General features: G+C 43.9%; 1 protein-coding gene across 2 annotated transcripts in view; it reads left to right on the top strand.

The window, feature by feature from the left end:
* The first annotated feature begins 20,793 nt into the window (after positions 1 to 20,793).
* LOC111264449 (uncharacterized) overlaps positions 20,794 to 26,548 on the top strand; it is a 71,650-nt gene continuing 65,895 nt past the window's right edge. The window contains exon 1 of one of the 2 annotated variants that reach the window (XM_022840410.2): positions 20,794 to 22,481. In XM_022840410.2, coding sequence (XP_022696145.1) covers positions 22,018 to 22,481 — 464 coding nt within the window. In that variant the 5' untranslated portion in view covers positions 20,794 to 22,017. Of the gene's footprint in view, positions 22,482 to 22,747; positions 24,137 to 26,548 lie in introns of those variants that run through there. The other variant, XM_022840489.2, reaches the window with a different exon arrangement.

Here is a 26,548-nt window from a genome sequence, read left to right as displayed (position 1 = left end):
ATGTAGATAAAAAAAAAGAACGGTGGTCGACACTGAAGACGGAAGGATGTCGGAATGCAGTATGAAGAATCGACTTCAGATTTCATAGTGGCACAAACTATATATAAAACAATATAACAATGTTTAAAATTCTATAATAAGTTCAGCTGTTCAAGTAAGAATCAAATGTTCGGTTGAACCCACAATCAGTGTTCTGAAAGATGTCACTTGCTACCAGAACTAAACGTTTCGGTAAAACACGGCTGGTAACGTGTATATGGCAGTCTATGACAGCAAGATTTTTGGTAGGAGTCTTTCGTTGAAGATCTATCGAATATCCCATAAATTCTTCGAAATCAGTTATTGTGGCCTTAGCAAAAATCATGTAAACCTTAAATTTCGATCAGCTGATCGAATATCGAGGTGCTACAGAAGGAAATAGATAGAACTAACCGAATACGCATATCACACGGGCGCTTGCTACGGCATCGTTGATGTCTGTACGTTTCATAGCGCACCTGGCTGGCTGTCGCCAAACATCGTCAATGCAAACTGTAATTAGAAAATTCTCGCAAGGCAAGACGTACTTGAAAAGGCCAACAAAAACATATAAGCGTCCCTATCATTATAAATAACAAGATTAAATTATAGTGCAAACGCGGAGATATATTATTATCATTGTCGGACCTATCAAGAACGCCCTATTAACAACCTCCGCAGTTCAACATCTTGTACAAAAATGCTCGAATCTTTCAGCTAGAGTTGTCTTCGTTTCGACCAGTCTCTGCATCGTGGGCGCTTCTAACTGACCGGGATATCGAAGAAATTTTACCCCACTGTGCCTTCGTGTTGCTGTCGTGTCCATAAGAAAAGTTCATCCCTATAAATAGGCGTCCATTTTTGGTTTCAACAACTTTTTTTGCTGATGTCAAGACTGCCGAAAGTGTTCGTCCTCTTTAGAAGCGGCTTTTATATCACAGCACCAACAGCAGGGATCGAATTTGTAACTAGCGGTACTGTTATTCATCCCCGTGTCGATATGTGCTCTGTTGGTGTTTCGTCTAACGTCGAATGAGGAACTCCTGGCAACATACAAAATGCGCTAAGATCTCGGCTGACAATCCATTTCGACCAGTCTGTAAATTGCGATTGTGCCATCCCTCTGGCGCTACCACGACAAACGCGTCTCCCCCGCTTTCTCCTCTCGTTCGTGCCCCTCTCCCTCAAAAACCCTCCTCTCTGCCTCTTCAATTAAGCTAAAGGCGCGAACAATAGTCAGAAGAACATCCGTTGTTAGATGAGAACGTATTGAATGTATGTGATAACTATTGTACGGCGATATCCTCGTCGTCGGATCAAACAACTTAACTAGCTGGCTGGTCTATGTTAATTAGCTCCGCTAAATTAAGCGACTGTTGTTACTTACATTTCATTGACTCGTGCATTTAACTATAGAAATAACATGGCGGCGGATGTAGAAAAAGCATGGCGAGCCAATGACAAGGAATCAACATGCAGTCTTGATGCTACAAATATTCATTCCTCTAATTAAGCGTACATATATTATTAACGGGAAATCGTTGGATAGGGGCTTTTTTTTTATGGTTGTGCGTATTGCTGGAACAGTTCATAATCCGCTAAAAGCAACTGATAGAATCAATCGGCCCCTTTTTAGCGCCTTTTACGCCGGGGCACGCTGGGTCTATTCACTTCTGACTCGGACGGATGATAATGCAAAACTTTAGTGCTCTTCGATCGTAACAACTTGACTAAAAACAAGTAACAGTAGCTGTTAAAATTATACATCTATCAGGTGTGCGAGGGAAAGCATTATTATTAATTACGCCGCAGAAGCCTTCTGCAGTAGCCATATACGATAACGGACTGGGGAATCGCCGCCGAGATGACGTATCACTTCTATACGTGACTAGATTGGACAACATGCTTATGGTGAAGATGTTCGTCGCATTACGTTTCTTCTTCCACTAGACTGGCCACCTAGGCCAAGCTGTCCTCCCTTCGCAATTGCCCGAAAAGGGCAAATGCGGCGAAGATAAATTATTCCATGGCCGAATGTTTGCCAGTGTAAGGAGTTGGCTAATTTTAAGCAATTTTCACTGAAAGTCTATTTTGGTGCGAAAATTGGTCGGAAGTGAGCAAACGAAACCGGTGTTCAAGAGGTGCGACCGGCAGTGATCAGAGAGATCATGACTGCGGGTATAATTTCGTATGCGATACTTAATATATTAATGTGAAATAAATGACAGAGCAACAAAGTCACGCTCGTCGCACCGTCATGATGCCCTACGCCTAACCTTTCGATCAACGAACAGACGGATTACATGAAGTCCATTTACTGTGAAAGGACCAGACGAACTATGCTAAACAACACAGATATTACTCCTTAGGCAGGCTTTAGACATTTATGAAGTTCTTGTCGATGTTTGTACGCGCAACATTACCAAGCCGCCTATCTAGTTGACGACATCAACCGATCAGTCAGTGGCGTGCACTCAAAAACACCACGTTATAGTTACAGTCTTAAGTTAGTTGCGGTAATATGCGCAATGAAGAAAACTATGCCGATCAGATAAAAAGCAGGGTAACATACCGTGCGTCATGTTCTAGGTGGACAAGTTCAATATGGGACTAAACGACGAAAATTCATGGCGGTCTTCTGAGAATCATCAGATGAAACGACTATCTGGATACAAATAGGATTCAGAACGTCTGCATTGAATTTTCTTATTTACTTTTTTGTCACGATTTCGCCTGGACGGTCAACCTGTCATGTTGGCTGCAGAGTTCGTTATACGAGAATGTGTAAATAAGCTTGAATGGTCGTAAATCAATTTGATAGCAACAGTCTGGCCCGCTAATAACGACGCTGACAGACAAGATCACCGATCACATTTTACAGTCTGGCAAACATTGGTCAGGGTAGGTAATTAAACGGTATATATACTTGATGTCCCTGTTTATGTAGCCGCAGCACAAGCCATAGACAGGCAGGAATCAAATCAATTCGATTAAATTGAAAACATCGCGAGACAGGCTGAAATCGAATTATACGAGCAGCTTGAACGTACTGCAACAGGGAACATCTATCAGATGCCCTCCATTTCAACGTCGAAAATACACGAAGAAAAAATTGCTGTCCCTTCTGTCGCTACCGTATGAGGGCATTTTTTACTTATGAGCCTCGACTTGGACCATCCATGGAGGTGCGGTCCGCTGATCTGCGGCCGTTCGTTCGTTCAGGCTCTGATCCTTCCCTAACGCATAGAAATAACGACAGTAACAACGTGACATCGCACAACTTCGACGGCTTTCAGAGAACCGTTCTGTGTCTGTCGGTGACCTTACAAACAGACGGATCTTATCGCTTTCTTGATCACTGGAAAAAATCACTACGATAGTAACTAGCATTAATTGTTAGTGCTGCGATTGTTGCTGAACATCAGGGTTGTAACGCTTGAGGTCGTCGTCGTCGTCCTCGTACCTTTATAATAATACCATTAATGTTTTTGTGAAATAACGAGGAGGGCAAACGCCACGACAGGCAAGGATTTTTACTAGTTACTGGTCAAAGCGGTGGACAATGTTACTTGTATTTGGCAGCTAGTACAGAGCTTCTTGTGTTTGTCTGAGCAGCTACATCAGCGCGGTGACGGCCGGTGATGCTATAGCGGCAGCAGTAACACTGTAGATGGTATGGATGAGCGTGACAAATTTAGGTAATCCATCGCGATGAACCTTGGCCGGCCGATCGATCGGTCGGTCAAGGCAAGTAAAGACGGAGAAACAGCCATAACGGGGCTGGGCCAAATAGTTGCCAACAGGACAGCCCACAAAATTAGCGTTTATTTTGCTCGACGATTTGTTGAATAACGTCAGAGCTAAAATTGAAAACTATTCATTAAACGCGGCGTAAGGATCACGATTGATGGGCGTCAATGAGCACCGATGAAAGTGAGCAGGAAACAAGGAAGCCGAGGTGGCAAGCGGTGTTCCGGACAAAGCGGAATAAATTGCTCTCTGAGTGTATGATTAAACGTCCTGTTGCGCTCATGATGGGTCGTCGTGCCATAGTGAATCAAGGGACGAAAAAACAAAGGAGAGCGCGCAAAAGCTGGCTTTGTTGTACGTGATTGCTGTTGTTAGATCCCTTGCTTGGACGCGGGTACTATTAGGACACCCGTAAATGCTGCAGAGCGCTCGGATATTCCACAACGAAAAAGAGCAAATGGTGATCGGGCCCATTTCAAGCGTAACACGACCAGAACAGACGTTCTGGGTAGCGATAGTCGATGCGCTCCATACAAATGAAGTGGTCTATTGTTACGGTAGCCTGCTACTACTATGATTTTGCAAAAAAAAATGCTGTACAATAAAAAGCAGCAACGCCTACGAGCGTTTATTGGCATTTAGTAAATCCTCTCGTATTTGATAGTTGTTCCTTGTCGTATATACGTTTCGCTGCTCGGCGAACAGTTGGGAGAAAGTTCAACTAAATACATAAGTTCTGAAATCATAGACTTTCTATATTCGTCTTTATTATCTGTGATCCTGTTAGACCAGCTGATGGTCGCTGCGTGCAATGGGATATATCGCATTTAACCGCGTGTACATGGCAATACTACCAGAATCGACCAACAATAGAGTTAGCTAACAATGGCTGGTTCCATTGTAAACACTGACACTAAATTATAGACCTGCTAAGTCCTACGCTTTGCATGAATAACAATGTTCTGCTAATGTGTCCTGTTAATACAATGTTGCCGTTTTTCCTTAAACGGCTGCGGATTCAATCGTATGTCTCTTGATTCGGGCTGTACGAGCAAAAGCTTGAGCAGGCAAAAAGAGAAAGCACACTGTCGCTCTAAATCGACTGGGTTCCCGACCCTTGGCACGTTCAACGCTTGGCCGATCCCAAACAGCATTACAATACGATATATTCGATTATTTTACTTTAATCGTCATTTGAAATAGTCGAATGTGACCCCTAGTAAACTGTCGCAGTGAACGGAACAGCCGTCTAGTTAAGTTAACTATGCGTTGAAGTTTTTATACGTACACCCAGATACTTTCATCAGTACATACAAGTCTAGAAGCGTTTGCCTCTACAGTCGATCTCATTGTGCTGACGGGGTTATCAGCACGGCGTATCAAACCCCATTTCTTGTCATAGATCAGTTCGGCGTTTTACCGTTTGCTTTTTAGCAACTAACGCAGAAATGGAAGTCCTCACTGTTATAATAAATCATTTGTCCTACCTACGCCTCTTCGTTACTGGGTGTGCAGTTTTGCTGTCGTTTCGGTCATATTGGCTATTATTAGAATATCTTCTAAAAGGACGTTATTTATGCGTCAGCGACTTGGGCCGCTACGACTGTTCTACGCTTTGCTATTATATTCAATTTTGTTCTATAACTTAATGTGGCAGATAATTAGATCTTATTAACTGATTTATTTAATGGCTCGATAATTAGAACCCTGTTTCCCAGTGGCTATACGAACAATACAACGTAAACTACTAGCAGTTTCACGTGCGGAGTGAGTCTGCGCTCCGTCTAATATCAGAATTTATAGCTAATCAAATGCTCGTAAAGTAGATAAGTGTTTCGGTGATTTTTCCGACCCAGTCGTATCAATTGGACTCCGAGTGCCTGCTGACGTACCAACTGAACTAGTAGAGATAAAATATGCGACCTTTTAATCCATCGTCGCCACAAGTTCTACCTCGTCGACTGTTTACATTCAGTTTCCTGAAGGCCGACTAGTCGCTCGGAGAGCTGTTTGTACTATTGTGTACCCTTTTCTCATGTATATATGTTTGTCAATAAATACAATTACAGACCCATCATTTTTTCTTAAGTTGTATGGCATTAGATCTTTGCTCGCAGTAATAAACACTGGAAAATCAACTTGGTTCGTAAAAACTACCACAATTAGGCTATGGTTAAATTTTGTGAACTACATATATGTACGTATTTTTTTTGTAACGACGCCTCTATACATATAAACACCAGGTACGGTAAACAAATAATGGTCTCGTTTGTTTCAAGCTGTTCGTGCTACTCAGATTGTTCGGAAGAAAAGAAAAACAAAGCGCCATTATTGGCGAACGCAGCCAGCTTGTTACGGAGACGCCACATGGAGAACTATGGAAATGCTTACAATAATGATGTATGGTGTTTGCATAGAGATTGTTGAAATACCATCAAGTCTGATAGCTTCAAAGGGTTCAAGGACCAGAGGATTACTATCGATACGCTAGTCCTGTTGACGCACGCTAGGTACGTAATTTTATCACTGTTTCAAGTTTTCTAAAAGCAAAACTGGCAAAACTGCTAAGCATCGCTTCAGACGACTGCCCCCGAACGTGAAGCGTATCCACGCCCAGCTTTACATTTAGATTGGCTCACGTTTTCTTGAGTTTAAAAGGGAGACATGTTCCCACTGCACCATCACGTAAGGCCCCTCTAATCTTTCATGCCGGCGTCAACCAGATGTGATAGGCGCGCTTGCTTCGATAGTCTCGATACTGCCAAATGTGTCTAAACATTTTTACGAAATAACAGAGGAACACTTCTTCAATGAGTGACAAACAATCCCATCTTTTTTCCTAATATCTTTAGACAAAGAAAAGGTCTGCACTTCATCAGTGTGCCAAAATAATTGTTCTGCTAGAGCGTACACAGAAGATTTGCTGATGCGTAAGACGTAACGATTTTAACTCTCTATTGTTACAACCCACTTATGAATTTCCCCACGTCGAGCACCAAACCCTGCGGATTCAGCAAAACTTATCTGACCTTCAACGCTTCAATTTTCCTCGAAGGATCAGTCGACACACGTAAAAGAAATTAAAAATCACTCAAAAAATGATGTTGGTAGTATCAGAGATTCGTCTGTTTAGGCAGATGATTTTTTCCGGTACACAGATTGGCAAACAATTATACTGCAGCGGTGTCCTCTCGCTACTGCGCACGCTTTCCTTCGCTCTGACGAGATGATTGGGTCATATCTGGTATCGATTCCCGTGCTCTCCGATCTCCGACTAGACATATTACGTCTCCCATTGCGACAGCGGCATACCGTCAGATGCTGCATTCATCCATCCATCCATCGGTCTTTCTGCGTTTCCACTTCGGTCAGTTGTCTCCCTGTTTCGCAGTGTGCAGTAGTAGGCCAAAATAGGCACGATGCCTACGTTACCAACACAAAATTTTCACTCTGTATGGACAAAATACGCACATAGATACGTACGTACTGTTAGAGTGTTCTACAACAGCAAACACAGCCTTTTCAATCGTAAATCATAAATAGCAAAAACCGATTCAGCGGATGGTACTACCGTGGCCACCACTCGCGCTCCGTTGCGAGTCCTGATGTTATCTTGAAATCGCTTTGCCATAGAGCTAAGCGCCATCTTTTCTCTGAACTGATTTCGCCATTCGTAGCTGGTGCCGCCATGGCATACGAAGGATCTGCCCAACGTACTTCTGTTCGGCTACGTTAACGTTACAGAATACACTGCCACCGCCACTGCTCAAAAGAATGATGATCCTGATCTCAGCGCATCGTTCGAAGCAACACCGTGCCGAAACTATTCTTGCCAGCTAAAAGAGCCGTATGCGAAATACGATAACGTGTTGATTACCACCATTGGCGCCTCCGCTTTTACTCACACCGCCGGCATCGCCGATTCGCTTGTTGTCTCGTCATCGTTTATATCTCCTAGAAAGATAACTAACTGAAATATACGCATCGTCACCTATGTAATGAAATGAATGAGTGTGGATAAGTGCGTATATATATATATGCACGAACGCGCTCATCGTATGTGCACAGCTATATAGAGACGATTGCCGTTGGTGACTGGAGCAATGTGATTCCAGTTCTGCACGTTTCGTTATCGGCGGTGCACGCAGTGGAACGTTGCGTAAATTGTACAAGCACTTCGAGTGCGTGCAAATAAATAGCCTCGAGAAGATGCGCCGCTCTTCAAAACCCGGTTAGTGTTCTGTTTCCTTTGTCTGTTACTTTGACGACAAATCACTCTGGCACGCTATGCTGTGTTGTTGATGGCTCCAAAGTTATCAATCAGAAATTTTGAGGGACCTTATCCTGCCTCTATTCTGCCTGCGCCGCAGTCGTTCTTGCCGCCTACGTCGTACGTTTGGCTATGCATGTTTTTTGCAATACGCAAATTGAACGGGCGGGCAGATAACTATTGGCGGAATATTCATCCACAAATAAGCTCCTGCCGCTGCAACAGCACACGCAGCGAAAGTGGTCGCCGAAAATAGATTGAGTGCATATATATACAATAGGTAGGCGCATGAGGAGAGCATGCGTACGCAGTAAGCACATGGTTCGAAGTAGACAAAGAAAAAATGGATTTTCTAATTCATTAGTAAATAAACTACAGACGACGACGACGACGACGACGACGACGTCTGGCTGGCCACCTCGGTTCGGCCGGACTTAGCAGGCCGGTTATCGATGCTTGATGGGCAATCAAACACGCGGATGACTAGCGCGAACTGACGTTCTCGTTCTAGTTGCTGCTAGACGACAAACGTAAAGAAGACAGCACTCTCTTATAGTGTAGTTGTATAATGAACGGCTTTTTTGTTACTTTCGATAGGTTGACTGTACTCTCAGTAACGTCGTCGTGACAGCAGCGTCGTCGTAACGGATAACATCCCTTTGAGCGATCTTCCGCTAGTTTCGGAAGCACTCAGACGGTTATAGGCAGCCGTTGTTAACACTGCGCGACATTGTTATTATTGTCATCGCTGCCATTGGAGCGGTGGATGATATCTCGCCGCATTAGCGGATGCGTGCGGAGGGCAAAATAGAGAGACGATGTGCGTTCGAAGGAAAACTTCCATAGCAGAAGAACTGAGAGTATGAAGATGGCGTTCTTCACGATGGAAATGATGGACATGACGAAAGTAACAGAAGTAGCAATAAGTCTAAAGATGGCCTCGAATAAAGTTGGTTCCATCCGAAGAGGTACCTTGATAGGATTTGAAAAGGTGGCAGTGTGTTACGAGCGGTCTAGCACTTGCCAATCTTGATCGCCTTTAACATTAGAATAACAACATAGGTGGATCAGCAGCTTGAAGATCCACTGCTCCATTTGATGGATTGGATCTTCTCTAATTTGACACGTACGTTTCGTTGTACGTAAGTGGTTAATATGAAACGGTACGGAGTCCTCCGTAAGCCTCGGCAGTGCTGACGGTTCCACTAGGCTTTTTGATTACTGAATCTGACGACAGCACTTGGAGAAGGCTACGGGAGGGGCGAGGGGTCAAATGTTCAGCTGCAAGCGAACGCAGACAGCCGTGGCCGTGATTCCTCCAGAGAATGCGTTAGCGTCCCCCTGAAGCCGCCCTGCAACGCCCACACGTTCGCCATCGGAACGCCAGGTATCATTTCCCATGGTTTACCGAATGTCGATGCGCCTGAGCGCAGGCCAACTGCTGGCGTCCGTTCCGGCTGCATGAGACCCGCTTGTCTCCCACCGATTGACCGAGTATCAATAGCGAGCTGTTGCAAATAGAATAGTGAAATTTATGACTAGTATGCTTGCGACGCCGGCTGTAGGACATAAAGGTGGCAATACAGCAGATTTTATCGCATCGTCTTCTCGGTTTCACTGTTCACTTTATGCCCTGTCTCATTCTGTTTCAGTCGGTCCACAGGGTAGCGGCGATACCTAAATGATGACCTAGTCGTCTAAGACAAATTTGTTAAACATCGCTCTTTTGGCAATAGTACTTCTTATTAACAGCGTCTGACTTCGGCTGCCGCCATACGTTATGGCGTCGGCGAAATGCGATAAAATTCAGTGATGTTTAAGGACGATTAAGTTCGTATACGGTGTTTAGTTATCTGAGTTACATGGCATCATCTCGTTGGTACTGTCGCCGCCAAAAAAAATAATTGCCGCATCACCTTTTGCAGTTTGACGTCTTTTGTTATTTTTCACTGTTCGTTCGCGTGACGTTTACGGACGATCGAAGGCATTGATGCATTCATTGTATGGGGTACTCGTGTAAGTGCTACAATGGTAACGAATGCTTCTGTGAGCCCTAGCGCCCGAAGCCGTTCGTTTGGGGATGGTCAAAGCTTCTTCTATCACTGACATAAGCACGCCAACCATCCTGAATAGCAAAGCGGGAGCTAGATATATTAACCGTTGAAATAGGATGGCAACAGAGCTGATGGCCCGTCGCTCGGTCGCTTAGCTGAACCGAAATTGTACCGGAAAATCAAAAGCACAATAGGGGAAAAAAAGGCCACAAAATCCATTTTGTCAGCACACATACCTGCCCATGTGTCGTCCTACCTACTCCATACAATTTTATATGGCCGGTACACAACGCATTAGCGAATGTGGGCATCGGGTCATTTGTGTGAAACAGACGATGACGGCGACGTCAGCTACAGCTGCTGGTGTTTTTTTATTTTGCCCATTGTCGGGCTGAGCAAATCAAATCAATTAACTACCGGGTGCCCTCACTACAGCCACTGGCGTCAACGACGTATTAGCCGACGTCGTTAAGAATCGCCTGAAGTGTATATAGTAGCAGGTATTAAAGGCCTATTTGACAGGTGGCGAGCGCATACATCGAGCTATCTAGCCATGGGCAGACGGCAGCGTTACTTATTATCTAAAAATAATTGCAAAAATGCGCGTTACCACCATCTATAATAATATAAGGATTCGCTGTGTGCTTTGATAGGACAGACACGCAGAAAGATACATATACATATAGAATGAGGATACCAAAGGAGGGTATAATTCGTTGATCCTCGTTGATATTTAGAAAGAAAACAAGTCGTAAATTCTAACGTGGCGTCAAGTTACCACAGAAAATTGATGACATTTGAAGTAAAACGTAGCTTGCAGCTTGTGCTCGGTTATCGTCTGAGGCTCGCACGCATCAGAGCGCTTCAATTCAGATCGCTAGATAAAAAATGGAAATTTTTACTAAATTCGAATTGTGTTTAACAGATGAACAAACCATTATTGCACGGTTTTTCCTATGTTCAGGAAAATTATATACAGAAATAATAGTTTATACATAGTTGTTGGGAAAATCAAAACACCTGTACCTAAATAAAGACGAGAACAATCGGAAGATAAATATCTAAATATAATAAAGTCCGCATTTCCCGCAGTGTTCTTTTTTTATCGGCTGAAATAAACAGATAGGAAGGAATAACACGAAGTATAAAGTTTCCTATGAGCAGGTTCTTCGCATTAACTCCGCACCAGTGTCTCTTTCTAAGCGAAACGTTTAAAAATTAACCGAATTGGAAATGTTGTGTCCTAGATACGGGATGTTAATCATCAACTGATAGGAGGTCGCGGTAGAACTTGGTTTCTCGTACCGATAGAATGGTCAGGTTCCCTGTTATCAACATCAAAACGGCGCAAAAATTATCATTCCCATCATTTGGCGTAATTATGGCACTCAGTAGGAAGCTACCCATAAGCGAAAGCTCATTCAAATCGAAGATCGACCCCCCGAGGCGCCAATTTTCCCAGTAAAACTCTTAAATGTATTTGATTTTACTTTGCTGTAATATGCTAAACCCTCTACTTAGTCCCAGATTTCCCCAAAACTCTCCCTTCGTATCTGCTTATTTGAGGCCCAATCAGATTAACAGTAAAGCAAGCGAGATCATTAACGGTGATAACGGAATGCTCAGAATGAGAAGCAAGGAAGGAAGTTGTGAAGAACAAATCACTGAAAAATCAGTCTATTTTCGGGATGAAGTTCAAGTATGAAGACTCTATATGGATAGATATGTACGTAGGTGCTTGAACACGATATCCTATGGTCCGAAATTAGACGTCACCGAGACTTGCCGTTCTCGGCGTACGCTGCCCATTGCATCGTAAGTAAGTTACGAAATGACGACAGACAAAACGCTCTCTTGCATTTTCAGTGAGACGCTTGAACACTCATGTTATAATGATTGCAGCCTCCATTATGGTGATCACTAACACATGGTCTCGTTAGTTGAACTTAGATTGCTTGTATTTGGCGGCCCACGGAAAGTCAGCGCCGATGAAGATCGTTATGCGGCCATGCGGGTTAAGAAGAAAATGAAGAAGAGGAAGTACTCAAGATCTGTTGAAAGCTACCTGTTCTATTAGTGCAGCCTGTCTGTGAGTACTTTCGTTCAAGTCGTTGTACTTTAGGAGAAGTCAGGTAGAATATCGATTGCCTATCCGACTGGCGGAAGATTTTTTCGTACTGGCCCTTTCGGTAGTCGAGTCAATGCATACTCGTTCCAAGAACGATCTACCCGAGTTCTAAAAGACGCCGGCTAAAGAAAATTTAGTTTGCGATTGGCAATAAGTAAAAATTGGAAATTAAACAGTATACAAAACGTTTCGTTGACTTAAGGATTAAACAGAAACGCTTAAACAGGCAGAACGCGAAAAGTGTGTTTAACTTAAACATGCTCTTTATATTTCGAGCTCTCATATCGTAACAGCATGTAAATTATGTCGTACAAATTCAACTTCTAACTTTGTAGGCACATTTAATAGGCCTGAACCCACTTCCAGCATTGTGACAACAATACAGACACTTGCGCGTACTCAAATCTACTTGTAAGATAATCTAAACATAGTTGGGATGACTATTTCAGATGTGAGCTTAGCCTCGACCATTTAAATATACTGGAAGCAGCTGCATCAAAAAACAGTTTTTTAACCAGCCCTAGCCAACCTATTTTTTTCGATGTTGTTTAAAGTCGGACACAGTTTTGTCCTACTTCTAAAGCAACAGGTCATTCATATGACAGGAGATAATTTACAGATGAATTTGGTTCGGCAAATCGATGAATAGATAGAGCACGCGGCAATCTGAATCGCTGCCGCGGCTGACTGAAACTGAAAAATAGGCCGAGACGAAAAAAGACAGATGGGCATATTAGCCAACCTGTTTTTATAGGTGATTCGTTACCTGCCGAATGAAGGATAATTGTTCGTGTATTGGACAAATAAATAACCTTTATCCAAGCTTACGCGAAACATAAATGCTTGTCTATGCATGCGTATCAATTATATAATAAACTCATAGGAGGGGTTGCCATATTAAGCAACTGTTATGTCAGCTTTGTCTCAAACAGAAACCGATTTGCTGTTTCGTTACCATCCAATCAGACCAATCAGGCGTCTGTTTTGGATCAAGCAAGGACTCAGTTTCCATTATCCGTCCATGTGGACATGTTCGTAGACGGGTCTGGATGATGACGGACGGGATACACACGATAACAAGCCGCAATTAGCACGGACCTTTTGCCCCATTGGTAAGAAAAGATTTATTTATTTATTTATGCTGGAAAGTGGAATTAGTGATTGCATCGAGATGCATGGGATAGGCATACCAACCGAAACCCTAAATCTCGCTATACGAGAAAATAAGACTAATTACGTTCCGACTGAGGCGCTGACAAAAGAACTGTTCGTTATGCCAGACGCCGCCCGACTAGGTCAGATCAGAGTGTATCCCTACCTCATCGCTGTCGCAATGTAATGCTAAAGATACGAAACACGGTGCTAAGTTAGATGCGTGAAATAAATTGTTCTGTAAAATTTCCGGTATTGTTAAAAGCTAAACTCAGGCTAATATCTACACAACATGACAATCAGAGCCGTGTTATAGCACGCCTCCAATGAGCGAAATAGTGAGAGGTTACGAGGCCAATAGACGATCATATAAGGAATGGCCTGTTACTGATCCGGCAGAGCTCTAACACCGCATCTTCCAAACAAAAACAAATTAACCACTATCAGCTATGTTTCTGCCACGCAACTGAATAAATATCTGATAAACATTTATATATATATGTATGTGTGTGTGTCTAAAATGGTAGAGCGCTCACCTGTATACTGATCGACAAAACTGCTCATTTGGAGTCTATCTGACGGTCGATGGGGCACATCAAAGGGGCTGCAGCAGTAAAAGTTTATGTAACCTCGCTAATTTACGGCCTGATAGCGCTGAAGGCCTGTCTCTTGTTACCACATCGTTGGTTTGGCGGCTTCACGGCACGCCGTGCAAGTCTGTGCCTCAATGTTGTCATGCATCCAAACCCGCCGACTGATCTCCTGTCTGATACTCCTCGTCTTACCCTTGAGCTACCTCCTCTTTTCCCTCTATTTTTACCATCGTGCCCACATAAGATGGTCGGAGGTCCGAGCTTGGATTGGACGCTAACGAAAGACCTTAGTCACACTTCTGGTGTCCTAGTCCGGCAGTATTCTCGGTGGTGACAACTAGAGCAACTAAGGGGGCGCCACTGCACCGTTTTATCCACCATCCAGACGTCAGCCGTGATGGGTGATTAACAACGTAGGTAACCGAACGATCAACCAGTGAATGAGCCAATGGAGATCCAGTTGTCATTCTACAATGGCTGTTAACATGCCTTATGTCCGGGACGCCCAGTCTTGATGAAAAGGAGAACGATTGTGCGCTCGGCCGTACAGTGGAACACATTGGCAAATGGACAGAAAGATACACAGCCAGCCACAGATAGGTTTACGCAATTGTATCATATGCTGCACATCCAGCTGCTATCGATACTGATGGCTAGAACTGCCGCAGGTTATAGCCGGCGGTCGGAAGCCTAACGCCGTCTAACAAAAGGTAGAATACGGACAATTATGATTGACTTTCTTAAGCAAGGCAAGACCTCTGTACACAGGTGGTAATTTACCAGTTTACATTGGGTTACTGTATGACTCATCATATCTACACTATTGATACTGTGGTATAATAACGACGTTGTAGAAATGGCTGGTGACAGCGGTAGCAACTATGATTGTGGTCGTTATGGCAGTACGACGTGCTGGACGTTATAGTGTTTGTTATGTGTTCCGTTTTTTCTCGGAGCGTCAATTTGCTTTGGTGGTTAGGGAAGCCCGGGCCACGAAACTGGCCCTACAGCCCAAAACAGTTGCAGCGCCAGGTCCTCGATCGGCAGTGTGGTGGCTACGATGGATATTTTTACTTAGTTGATACTCTTGGTAACGATGCGTGCTTGTCTTCAATATTCCACAGTCACTGCTACTATCACCAACACGGCCACCACTGCTACCATCAGGGTCACGATATTCATTAGTTGATATCAGAAGGCCAAGTAGCTACTGTATACCGGGCTTTCTTGTACGGTTGTTTTCCACGTTTACGCTGATAAGACCTCTTCGCGGCGGGTCCTTAACTCATAATTTGATCTTAGGTTAGTTAGATAACCACAGCATGCAACAATTATCAATGATACAAACAAATTCCTATGTGTATCACTTATGTTCCTTATTAGTACACATATATCTATATATACATGAATGGTCTATGTCCACAAAAAATAACAGAGCTGAGCTACGGTCTAAGTACTCTACGGTATCGCACAAAAACGAGGAACGGAGATTTCGAATGTTGTGCCGGTAAATAAGGCGTAATATGGAAAAATTCTATAAAAAAGTGTTCAATACTGAACAAGCAAATGTTTGTATTTATATCAAACTCCCAAACCTGGTGGCACCAGCTGATCTTCATACGTTGAATCGAAAGGCCACAACCACTAAACCGTTGATAACAGCGCGCGGAATAGACATCCTGCTCCGCGTTAATTCAATACGTTAAGTTCAGCCGTTCAGTAAAAGTTAGTCTTGTCGAGTGGTGCTCTATACTTTAAATCCCAGTTTTCTTTTAAATCGGACGTTAGCTACGTTACGTCAATTAGTCACTGATTTATGTTCTACATTGCGCCACTCTTAGATCGAAGAGCGTCTTTTCTCCATCACATAACAAAGGAATTAGAGAGACTGATCGCAGTAGAAAATACTCTTGAGAGCAGTAGTAATACAGGATAATGGTTTTGTTGGCCATTCCATCACATCAAGGCCTGCACGAACTCTAAATCTGACCAACAAATACCTGACACGGCCATTGAAACAAGTGACTTTATATGATTGCTTAGGAAAAAAAGAAGAAGAGACAAAGGCTAGCCCTTTTGACGGGTATGTCTGAATTAAGCGAAACGGTAAAAGCAACACTATGATATATTACGCGAACCGGTTATAGCGTATAGTATACACAGTCTCTGGGCCAGATTCTTAGGTATCAAAAGACGTCTAACAATCTATTAGGTCGAAGCCAACGAGATAGTTATGACACATTGAACGAATATTTCTCCCAGCTCGAGTGTACAACAATGAGACGATATATAACAGTTTTCGTTTATTTCTCTAAACGAGACAAACAACAGCATCAAACAAAACGAAAGTCTATTTGTTGTGAGTAAAAGCAAACGGCGGAACAGGCATAGATGGACAGCTAGGTAGATGGATAGGTCGGACCTGCCCAGTATCGGCAACGAGACGCTAAGATTAGGTTAACAATTCATAGCATATATATATATATACACTTGTATATATTTATATACAGTTCAACAGCATATCAGTCGTATTATATATTAGGTAAATGCCCTGGAGTGTCAATAGTTTTATACAAACGTATATATGTGTTATTGCTCGTAGAGAGGCTTGCGTCCAGACGAAAAAATGGCCAATTTCGACGCGGACTTGTCAACAGGGAATGTTGGCGAAGCGCAGTAAAAGCGATTCCGATGTCGCTTCGTTTACACACAGATGCTAAGAGCTTAAATACGTTATTGCTAATGCGGGTAACGGCGTCCCGCGCCCCCTTCCTTATGTCTGACTAGCGTGCTTGTGATATATGTTCATGTTGATCGAGCGTGCCATTGTCACGCGTCTGTATTGAATATTCAGTAAATCAACAAATGATGGTATTTTGAGATGATACCGCTTGTCTAAAACAGGGCGTGATCTGAGCTATTAAATTAAATATGATACATAATTTCATGTTGCAGAGAGCGTGTCCTACACTCTATAATGATACCACTTGAAAAATGGAACAACAATCTAACAACGCTTATTGTTAGATTTAGCATCTGTAGGAACGCGGTGCCTTTTTTTTGGCACACGAGTTTGGGTAAAGCTATCTACTTATTATCGGACCAAACAGGGTCTAGCGTGGGCCGATAAAGGTGAGTTTATTTATTCTAGTCCTCCTCGTAGTTTTTTAATTCGTTTCGTATAGACCTAGAGGAGCATATGTCTAAAATAAAGAATCCTAGACGTATGTTCATTAAAATCATGACAGGATTCAAATATTGCTGTTTGACCCATTTCGACGAGGACACCAAACCCCTAAAAGGAAACGTTAGCAAAGACGACAACCATAGCGTCAAAGGAGGAGGCAAAGTCATCGACAATACAACGAATTAATAATAACAATTGCCACTGTGACTCGGCCGCCACTGTCCGCTGAACGACTTCCCCTAGCTATGGCTTCTTCATTCGATTGGGGCGCCTGCTATCCGCCGGTCGCCGTCAAGTAGTCCGCTGGGTTATGTATCGAGGGGCGTCTCTGCCATTTCTGTTGGATCGCTCGGAGACCGACAACGCAGACGACGAAGACAGACGGAACGATGCAAACGTAGTCCGCCGTCTTAACTGACGCGGATAGCTGGCTTCACCCGGTTTGCGGGAGACAGGAATAGCAAGTCTCCTCTTTCGAGGTATATAACGTTGACGGCGGTCGTGTGCTTCCCTACGCTAACGATGAGAGTTGTGTCTACGTTCCTCTGAGAACAGAACTTTATCTCCTCTTTTTTGCCTGCTTTTTACCCGGTCGGTACCTTGTACCTCGTGGCGACACGAACATCAGAACAACTTCAGCAGTAACAACGATCAAGATCGAGTAGCAGTTACACATATAAAAATCCCTTTCTTGATGTAACAGTTAACTATCATCGTCATCATCGACGTCGTCATCATCACCATCACTATCATTATCATCATCGGTATCGCAATCGGGAGCCCGGTCATTACGTATCTGATGCTGGTCTTCTCCCTTAACGAGACCAAGCCTGAATAATCTCAGTTAATATAGGGATGGCCAGGTAGTTAGGTAGAGCCGATGCTTCGAAATGCCGATGATTCGCAGACTGAATTCGTTGACTAAAGGATGCCAACTTTCCCTAGGAATTGAGCCCTTCAGGCGCATTGCTTCACGCACACGGTACAGTAATACTCTATATATGAATATATGCCCGATATGGTCTTCGGAAGCTTGAGGTGACGTCATCTACCGCCTTCAGTTGAACTGCGCCTTTGCAGAAACTCTATATCGTTCTATTCCTGTTTATGACAATGACGGAAAACATTAGAGCAGTAACGAATTGGCCTAAGTTGGTGGCCCGTTTGAACAAAAATTTCATCTCATTCCTTTCGTTCGAATCTGTTGAGCACAACCTATCAAAGGAAATGATAGCTACGTCCGCCCATACCGTCTCCATGAATTTGTTCTCTACCAATCAAACATTTCTTCTGCCAGCTTCTGCTTCGCTTTCGATATCTCCTGAGGGCCTTACGTTCGTACTCGGGATAATAGAAAGGTTTGAACTATGAGGTATCTTGTCTTGGACTACCCGAATGCCGAAAATGACGTCATCACGTAATGGGGAGGAGTTCGTCAAATATATCCCATACAAGTACAGATCAGCAAAAAAACCTCAAGGATGAGCAGGGCCCGAACTGTCCTTAATTTAGAGCTCTAACCCGGAGGCAAAAACTTTAACTAATAGAGCTAGCAGGTATCTGTTGTGCTATACTATACATATATCTAGACATACAATCGAAACTGGTGGGGAAATATACGAAGAGCTGTCCGAACGTCCTACTAACTGACAACAGCTAGATAATGTCGGCAGTACGTTACCCTTTAGCCATTCGAATTTCACGATAATCTTTTAGCAAGCTTTAATGCAGACACCCTTACCTAAAGCTGTCCTATCCAAAGCAGTATAACGTGAACCGAAAAATGCTTACGGCTGGCATGCTCACAATGTCCCGTCATTATATGCATATCGTGCGCCCGTTCATGTTACTCGTTCGGTTTTTCCTGGATCGGACAGCGGTTAGCGTTAATCTGGACTTGGCCTTCATGGACCTCTATCGTCGGGACTGACCTTGTCATGCCCTCCAAGCATACTCAGACTTGGCTAGGACAACCGTACGTCTACGTGATTCATATTATGCTTGACTGTGTTCTCTATAGATAGTACAATTATGTATCGTATTATTTGCCAATTGACCGATTAATTGCATTAATAAGTTATACATTAAGTAAACAAAAAAAGCAAAGTTAAGTTAGCTTACTTCTTGCTATCGCTTTTGCCCTTGTTGCTTTCGGCCTGCCATTGTAACAGTTTGATTAACAGTGATGATTAGGACCAGCCGTATTGGTGTCAGGCCCAGAGTAGGCATTTGTCAGCCAACGCAACTCGTTGCTAGTTACGTAAAACAGTGTTTCGTTCTAGCAACAAAAACAAGCCAGAACAACGGAAGAGGTGCGATATAGAATCGAAATATATGATTATATTGAAAGACGTTTCTTTTTATGTGTCCATGATTGCATGAATGACTACGCGCGTTGTTCCAGGCACTCTTCTATTACATTCTGCCAGTTCTGTATATATATATTGTTACTAGCTATTATTTATGATATCATGATACGAGTATGACGTCGTTCGCTATGCTATTGTAACTCTGTTATTATCTACCCATATTTACCTGGTGGAAACGTTTCACTTTTTTTATTTTTTTAACAATCGTCGTTGTTTTTGACGCTTTTGCTTCCCGACCAGGAGCAACGAAAAAAAAACCTATCGATAATATAGATATATACAATTGTGCGACGACGCGAGTGACCAGTTTGTCCTAACTGGGTTCAGTGGGTGGCGGCAGTTGGTACTTGTCAATGGGCTGCCTAATACCGACATCGTTAGCCGATGAGTGGATTAGCATTGAACGCTGTGGCCAACGGTAACAACGAACAATTACCATCATCTTCATAAGACTTCACCGACTACGTCGCCATAACTTGCGGCGCTCAGTAATTGTTCAATACGGGCCTATTATTATGTAGGAAAGAGACGGAGCACAATGTGATAGGCTTCGAAGCCAGCGGTAGCGGCAGTTTAAGTTAGGCCGGGCGGCTGAGTGAGATAGCAGTAAGCGGCGTTCGCAATAGCGCGTTTCGGTAGAAGAGCGGTACGCGAGCAACGAGCTAGAAAGTGAGCGAGTCAGCCCCTTTCTCTGCTCGTCGCTATGGTCGTCGTATGCGTAATATTATTACTGCAGCTTCTGGAGCTGCCGTCGATGGGACGTCTATATAGCGGAGTGAAACGGTGAGGGAATGACTACCATCACGCGGTTAAATCCAAGAAAGCGAAGCTGTCTTTGACGGGGTGAAGCGGTCCAGGACGCGTTGGCAACCTGTATCACGGAGATATTAACAAAAAGGCCGTCCATGATTATTCTCCAGCACAGATATAGAGAGAGGCGTAAATGTACGTTGATATACCTATCGAACTTGAATTCAAGTTAAATAATTTAAAGCCGAAATGTTGACGAGTATCACTCGTTGCAACAACTATTAGCGTTTCAGGCCAAACGTTATTCAATATGAACAGTTCATGTTGTTTATGTAACTAACCAAAACTTAAGGGAATAACGCGTTAATCAAAATGTTCGACAATAATAACCGATGAAAAAAGTTAGAATATATTACGTCCTAAGACGCATGGCTTAGCCGGTCAATTGACGCAAGCGGTCAAGTGTACGGCCTAAGACATTGTCTACAGTCGGTCGAACTTTTTTTTATACAAAGCTGAAAAGCTTTATTAGGTATGAATAGCAACTAGTTATTGTTGTGTAGATGATCGGCGCACACTATGGACACTAATGGCACAATTCAAATGATATGCTTAATGTGTATGTTCACTGTGGCCATATTTATGTGCTATATCCACTTTGCTAATTTGCCCCCGGTAGACATAGTCTGTGCGGCACTCCGTCGATTTTTTCGGTTCCGCGCCTGTTCCTTGGCCGACCGGTTGACTGGTCTGTCTCTCAGACCGTATCTGTTTTCGTACCGTCGTATCCTTCGTAAGCTGTTGCACGCGCCTTCCCTTTCCCAACTCTTCGGCGCGCTACCAGCGCTTCTGCTTCAGTGTAGACCTTCCGACGGTGCTGAACAGATCGTATCGGGTGCCGCACTTCTATGGCTCTTCTATTGATGCGGTTATGTAAAATTATTGAGCGTTCTAACGAGCGTATTCGGGCAAGCTGTACTAGTTATGGTTTACTCTGAGGGCTTTTCAATCGTGCTCGTATTCACGCATCTTGTAGAAGCCGGGAAAACATGTCGAAAAAGACTGTGTACGATACGATGTCTCTTGTAGTGAGGTGGGGCAGTGATAACGATTTGATCTTCGCAGTAATTCACGCCAAACTGGAATGTGCTATGGCCAGTGTCTTAATCTAACTGGATACGTAGATTTCAACCGTATAGATAGGCTGGCTATCTTGAGGATATTAGATAGGCTTCTTAGACAAGCGGATTGGTACGACTTTGCTTACAATTCTGTGCAGTGTGCGTGTGTACGTATGTGTACTTATGTCTGGGCTTGTACTCGACTCGCGTACCCGAAGCTCGTAGTGCACTTCTGCCTTTGAGTTACAAGTGTTGGACACCTGTAGGGGTAATCGGGAGTACATTACATACAAGCAAGCGTTCTTGGCTTCTTGGAGCAACCTGTCTACGCGGTTTTCGACATAGCATTTGGCTGCTCTATTTAATCGTAAAGGTATAAGCGAAAGAGCGCGGAGGTTTAGAAACCCCCTAAACTATCACCATTCAGGTCGCTTAACTTCAACCAGTCGTCGCTCTGAATCAAAAGTGCCTTTCAGGCTTCTTTTCGTTCTCGTGACATAGAGGTACCGCCGCTGCGCGCCGGCGCGGGCGAGGAGCGGACGACCGAGCACCGAGAAACTGTCGAGGAAGAGCGAGAAAAGAGAACGACGGAGAAGGAAGCATCAGCAGGCGCGGTCGTCTCAAAATGGCTGATCTAGTGCAGAAAATAATGAAGACGGCGATCTCGGTGTCGGGCTCTTCCACTCGAACTCTGCCTGCCCTCCCCTCGCCGGCGATAGCGGATACCTCGAACCGGTCGGCCGCGGGCTCGAACAACAACCCCAAACAGCTTGTAGTGTGCCGCCAATGGTGGAAGGTGTGCTGGGTCTATGGCGACCAATACAAACAAGGCCAAAAACTGTATCAGGCGCAAAAGCGCATATTAGCTAAGGGTTCAGCCATATCAGAAGCAGGAGGCTCTTCTATGGCGGCATCAAACTCAAACGTGCTCAGTTCGAACGGAACTATGCATAGTGATGGCATTGTGGATCTAGCTGTTGCGCCTGCTATTGAAACGGATAGTGGTAATGATAGTGCAAGCACGACACAAGTTACCCCAGTGAAAGGACCACGCAGGCCGTGTGCCATACCTCGCGATCAAATACCAGAGTAAGTATTGCCTGACATCGTCAGCTCGATTAAGCAATGGTGTTCTATGTGTGCGACATACGTGCGTTAGTGACAATTTCTTTGTGTCATACATACATATATATACATATATATATAGTACAAGATTATGAGTGACCGTATTCTGAGCAATGATGACAGCCTAATTGTACGCCGTTCGTGGGAACAGACGCAAATGGAATTAAAGAACTCGGGTAAAGATCCTCCAGTGCACTGAATTCGACGAAACATTTATTTCAAGATATAAACCGTCGCTGGATTCAAAAGTACAAGTTAATTAGATTTACTTTTTCGGCCGTTCGCAGCAGCAGCGAAAAAATACGTGTTTGATCGGCGCACTTAGTTTATTGCTTTTCGTGTTTGGGCGGAATCGGGCCAGCTGATTCAGCCTTTGACTGAACAGCCACTGACTTGTTTTTGGTCAGTTTTACATTTGTAACGAGAATTGCCTTCAATGTTGAACGAAGATTATGGATTCAGGGCAGGTAGCAATGTAGCGGTAATAATAACAGCAGTAACAGTAGCGTTACTGGTTTATCCTCGTCACTATCCCAGAAATAGCGCCGCTTCCTCTTCTACCGGATGCGCATAATGTCACGTATTTGTCAGCCATTTTTGTTTTTTACTCTTTTTAAATAGATAGAAGGTTTACGTACGTTCACGGTGTGACGCACTCATGCTTGATGCGGCACTTTTAAGACAGACGGATTACTCATACTGAAATGCCGACACATAGTGTTATATATATTCATCTAATATTCGATCACTGTTTTTTATCGATATTTTTAGGCGTGTAACAGCGCGTTTTAGGTTCTCTCCTTTCCTCGTTCCTGTGCGTTTTGATTCAAGGAGTGGCTGAAAAACAGGCCATGGCTATCTAATTTATGTCTGTTGCTCCCCTCTGCACGGCCATTTGTTTGGCGGAGACTGCGGCACCAGTGTTTACTAGGTACCCCGCTACAGTTTTGATAGCTATCCGCCGCAATCATGATTATATTTTTATAGCGACGTAAATATATCATTGCTTTCTGATGGTTTTTAGCTGCTAGCTCTTCCTTTCGAAGCCAGTGTAACGTCTGTCGTGTGTACGCAAATTGCCAGGTTCATCATCACCGGCCTGTATGGATAGAACCCGTTCGCAGATTTCAGCGTGTTTCTTTTCCCCGTTGGACGTCATCGCTTTTAATCTCTATTAATTATTTCGTTTTCGTCTATGTCACTTTAACCTACCGCATCGCGCGACACGAGTAAAGGCAGCTTTTGGTACTGCCCCACGTACAATAGAATACGTCATGGTGTAGTTTGCCTGCTAAAACAAGGGGCAAGTAGCAGTATCGTCCGTTAGTTACTTTGCAGTAGGCGTTCGTCTGCTTCGTGCGGAAAGCTGTGTCATTTAAATAGTCGTGGAGGATATGAAAAATGCCTATACGAATGTATGAGTACTTGCAAGTACTGCGCTAAGACTGCCTTGCTATAGGCCAGTGCCACATTAGCATCGTGACTTGTCCACATCACTACGAAGATATCAAGCACAGCTTAAATAGTGGCATGCCGTTCAGAACGAGGTCGAGTCTGTCGCTAGCGCAGCAACCAAAACGTAGGCCTCCATGGAAACGTCGCTCTTTCGTTAAGCCTAGGTAAATATGCTATTATTCAGTATTAATATTCTACTCCAGTGTTTGTCGAGCGATGATGCGTCACTATACTCGAATGCTCACGGTGGTGTTCATGTAATCTAAGTTTAGTACTGCTACCTGGCTATTAGAGTGTCTTGTCACTCCGCACTCAAGTAGTAAGTTCTAGTTGGATAGGTTTTCGACATAGACACATACATGGATCGGTGGTATAGATAAGGCCTTGGATAATGTGCTGGTAGGACAGGAGATTTTCTGAGCTGGCTTCAAGTGGCCCGCTTGCCGGCGCTGATGCAACATTGACTTCGCGTTCTTGTCGCTGGCGTTTTTTCATTTTGGTGTTATTTAGGCACCACCTGGTGGTCCTTCTCCTACTGCCCCTTCCGCAGCCGCCGCCAACGACGGCGAAAATGCCGGCGGAATTTTTAGCGGCGTCAGCCGTAGAAGCATTTGCGACTTTGCTAGTACTGCCGTTGCTATTTACTGTCGGGTATTAATGCTCCTGTTACAGTGAGCGTTATTAGCAGCGTGTCAGCAGTGACTGAGTGGAAAAGGTCTTTATAGGACGGACTGCGATAATACGGTTTGCCAATACCAAAATCGAGGAAATTGCACCACCATCAAGCTAAGTCGGGACAATATGGTACTGACTTTAATGGCCGAAAAGGAAGTCGAAGACATTGCGTTGTGAAGCTCATGTCGATAATGCAAGCTACAGAATAACTACGGACTTAGAACATGTGATTACTTAATAATTATCCGAAATTGAAACAGCGAGCTATGTCGAGGTAGCGCATCCTATACATGCAGACGAGTATGCGTACATTGGACGAGGACTCACGAAGTATGACGTTGGATGTTCGACGTAGACTGCCGCAAGACGTACAGTATACATGCGATATGTCGCACTTCTTCAACTAGATTGAAACCAATTGGATTGAAAGCCAAAATATATCTTTATAGTTTCTGTACTCAGCTTCCCGTAAATATAACACACATATACTGCACTGCTTCTTAGTGGCCTTTGCTGAGAACCACATCATTCATGAAGGCGGCAAACGCAAGCGTTGTCATTTTACTTGGTCAGTTCTGCCTCATCGTTGTTGTTCTTACTTTGTCATTTCGAACCGTTTGTCTCAACGACAATGTTACTGTCTGCTCGTGCATCCGCCAGTGCGCCCTTGTGTTTCTCCCGTCCCTCCCTTTTAAGAACGGCAATGGCAACTGGGGGTCGTCGCGCAAATGTCTTTACTTGTTTGGTTGTGTATGGCAAACAAAAGGCGACAACGATTGCCGTCCATCTCCTTATTAGCATCCACAGTTGTAACAGAGATACCGGTAGTGGTAGCTTGAACGGCAACACAGCAGACAGACAGGGAAAGACTTTCTAGATCGCACAAAGAAACGACAACAAATAACAACGACGTGGTACTTTGTGATGCTAAACACCCGCTCACTGCTTCCCTATTCCACGTTCGCGCTAATGCCAAAAGTAATGAACGTCAACATTCAAATAAACGAACGATCTGTTTTTTTTGCTGCTGCCGGCTGGGTCGATGCATAAATACTTGCTTATTATGATATTTATTTACCTCCATGGTTACCTCTTCTCTTACTCCGCGTTGCCATTGCTACCACCGACACTGTAATCAGTAACAGCCCAAAGATTTAGCGACGCACCGAAACTCTACCCTTGTCACTGCAACTTGCTGGCTATCTCTATTCGTTGTACGTATCCCTTAACTTTGGCAGTCAGCCTGAAGCGAAAACCCGATCTATACACAGATATATATGTGTGTGTGTTCGCTCCTCAGGCAGAAAGCAGACATAAAAAACCCAGTTTTAGAAACCCAGTTTGTGCAGCAGCCACTTCTCTCGCTGTTGACTTTTCTCTTGAACTTTTGCTACCCGTATCCCTGCTTTTGCACGATATTTCGAACACGGTCAAGTTTCATCTATGCATATTTGCAGCGCTTTTTATCGGCACCTGCCGTTGAGGACATGAACTTCCCTGGCAACAGGAGCGGTGCAATGGCCCACATATGTGGCGAGTGGCATTGGCCTGCCTTGCCACTCGGTAGCAGCTCGGTACATTGCGTCGTACGTTTGTATACTTTCATCGCCGATTACTCAGTAGAAGAAACTAGCTTTCTTTGACAACCTGTCGCTGTGTGCGGTGGCAACGTCGCGTCAACGGCGGCTTAAATCGACGCGAACCCTGTGAACCCACTGCTTAATACCCCATAGGTTTGTGGGTTTGCAGGTACATAAGGTTCGAGCAAAGACGTAACTGTGGAAGCGAAGCTCAGTGGAGAATATTGCGGATCATTCGAATGACTTACTGAGGGCAGCGACTGGTAGAATAAGAACATGAAATTGTCGCTGTCGTTGATATCTATTACTGAAAAATTTCAC

This window comes from Varroa jacobsoni, unplaced genomic scaffold (assembly GCF_002532875.2).
Source record: "Varroa jacobsoni isolate VJ856 unplaced genomic scaffold, vjacob_1.0 scaffold_9, whole genome shotgun sequence".
Lineage (NCBI taxonomy): Eukaryota > Metazoa > Arthropoda > Arachnida > Mesostigmata > Varroidae > Varroa > Varroa jacobsoni.
The sequence above is the reverse complement of the archived record's forward strand: the minus strand, read 5'-3'. Positions and strand labels throughout refer to the sequence as shown.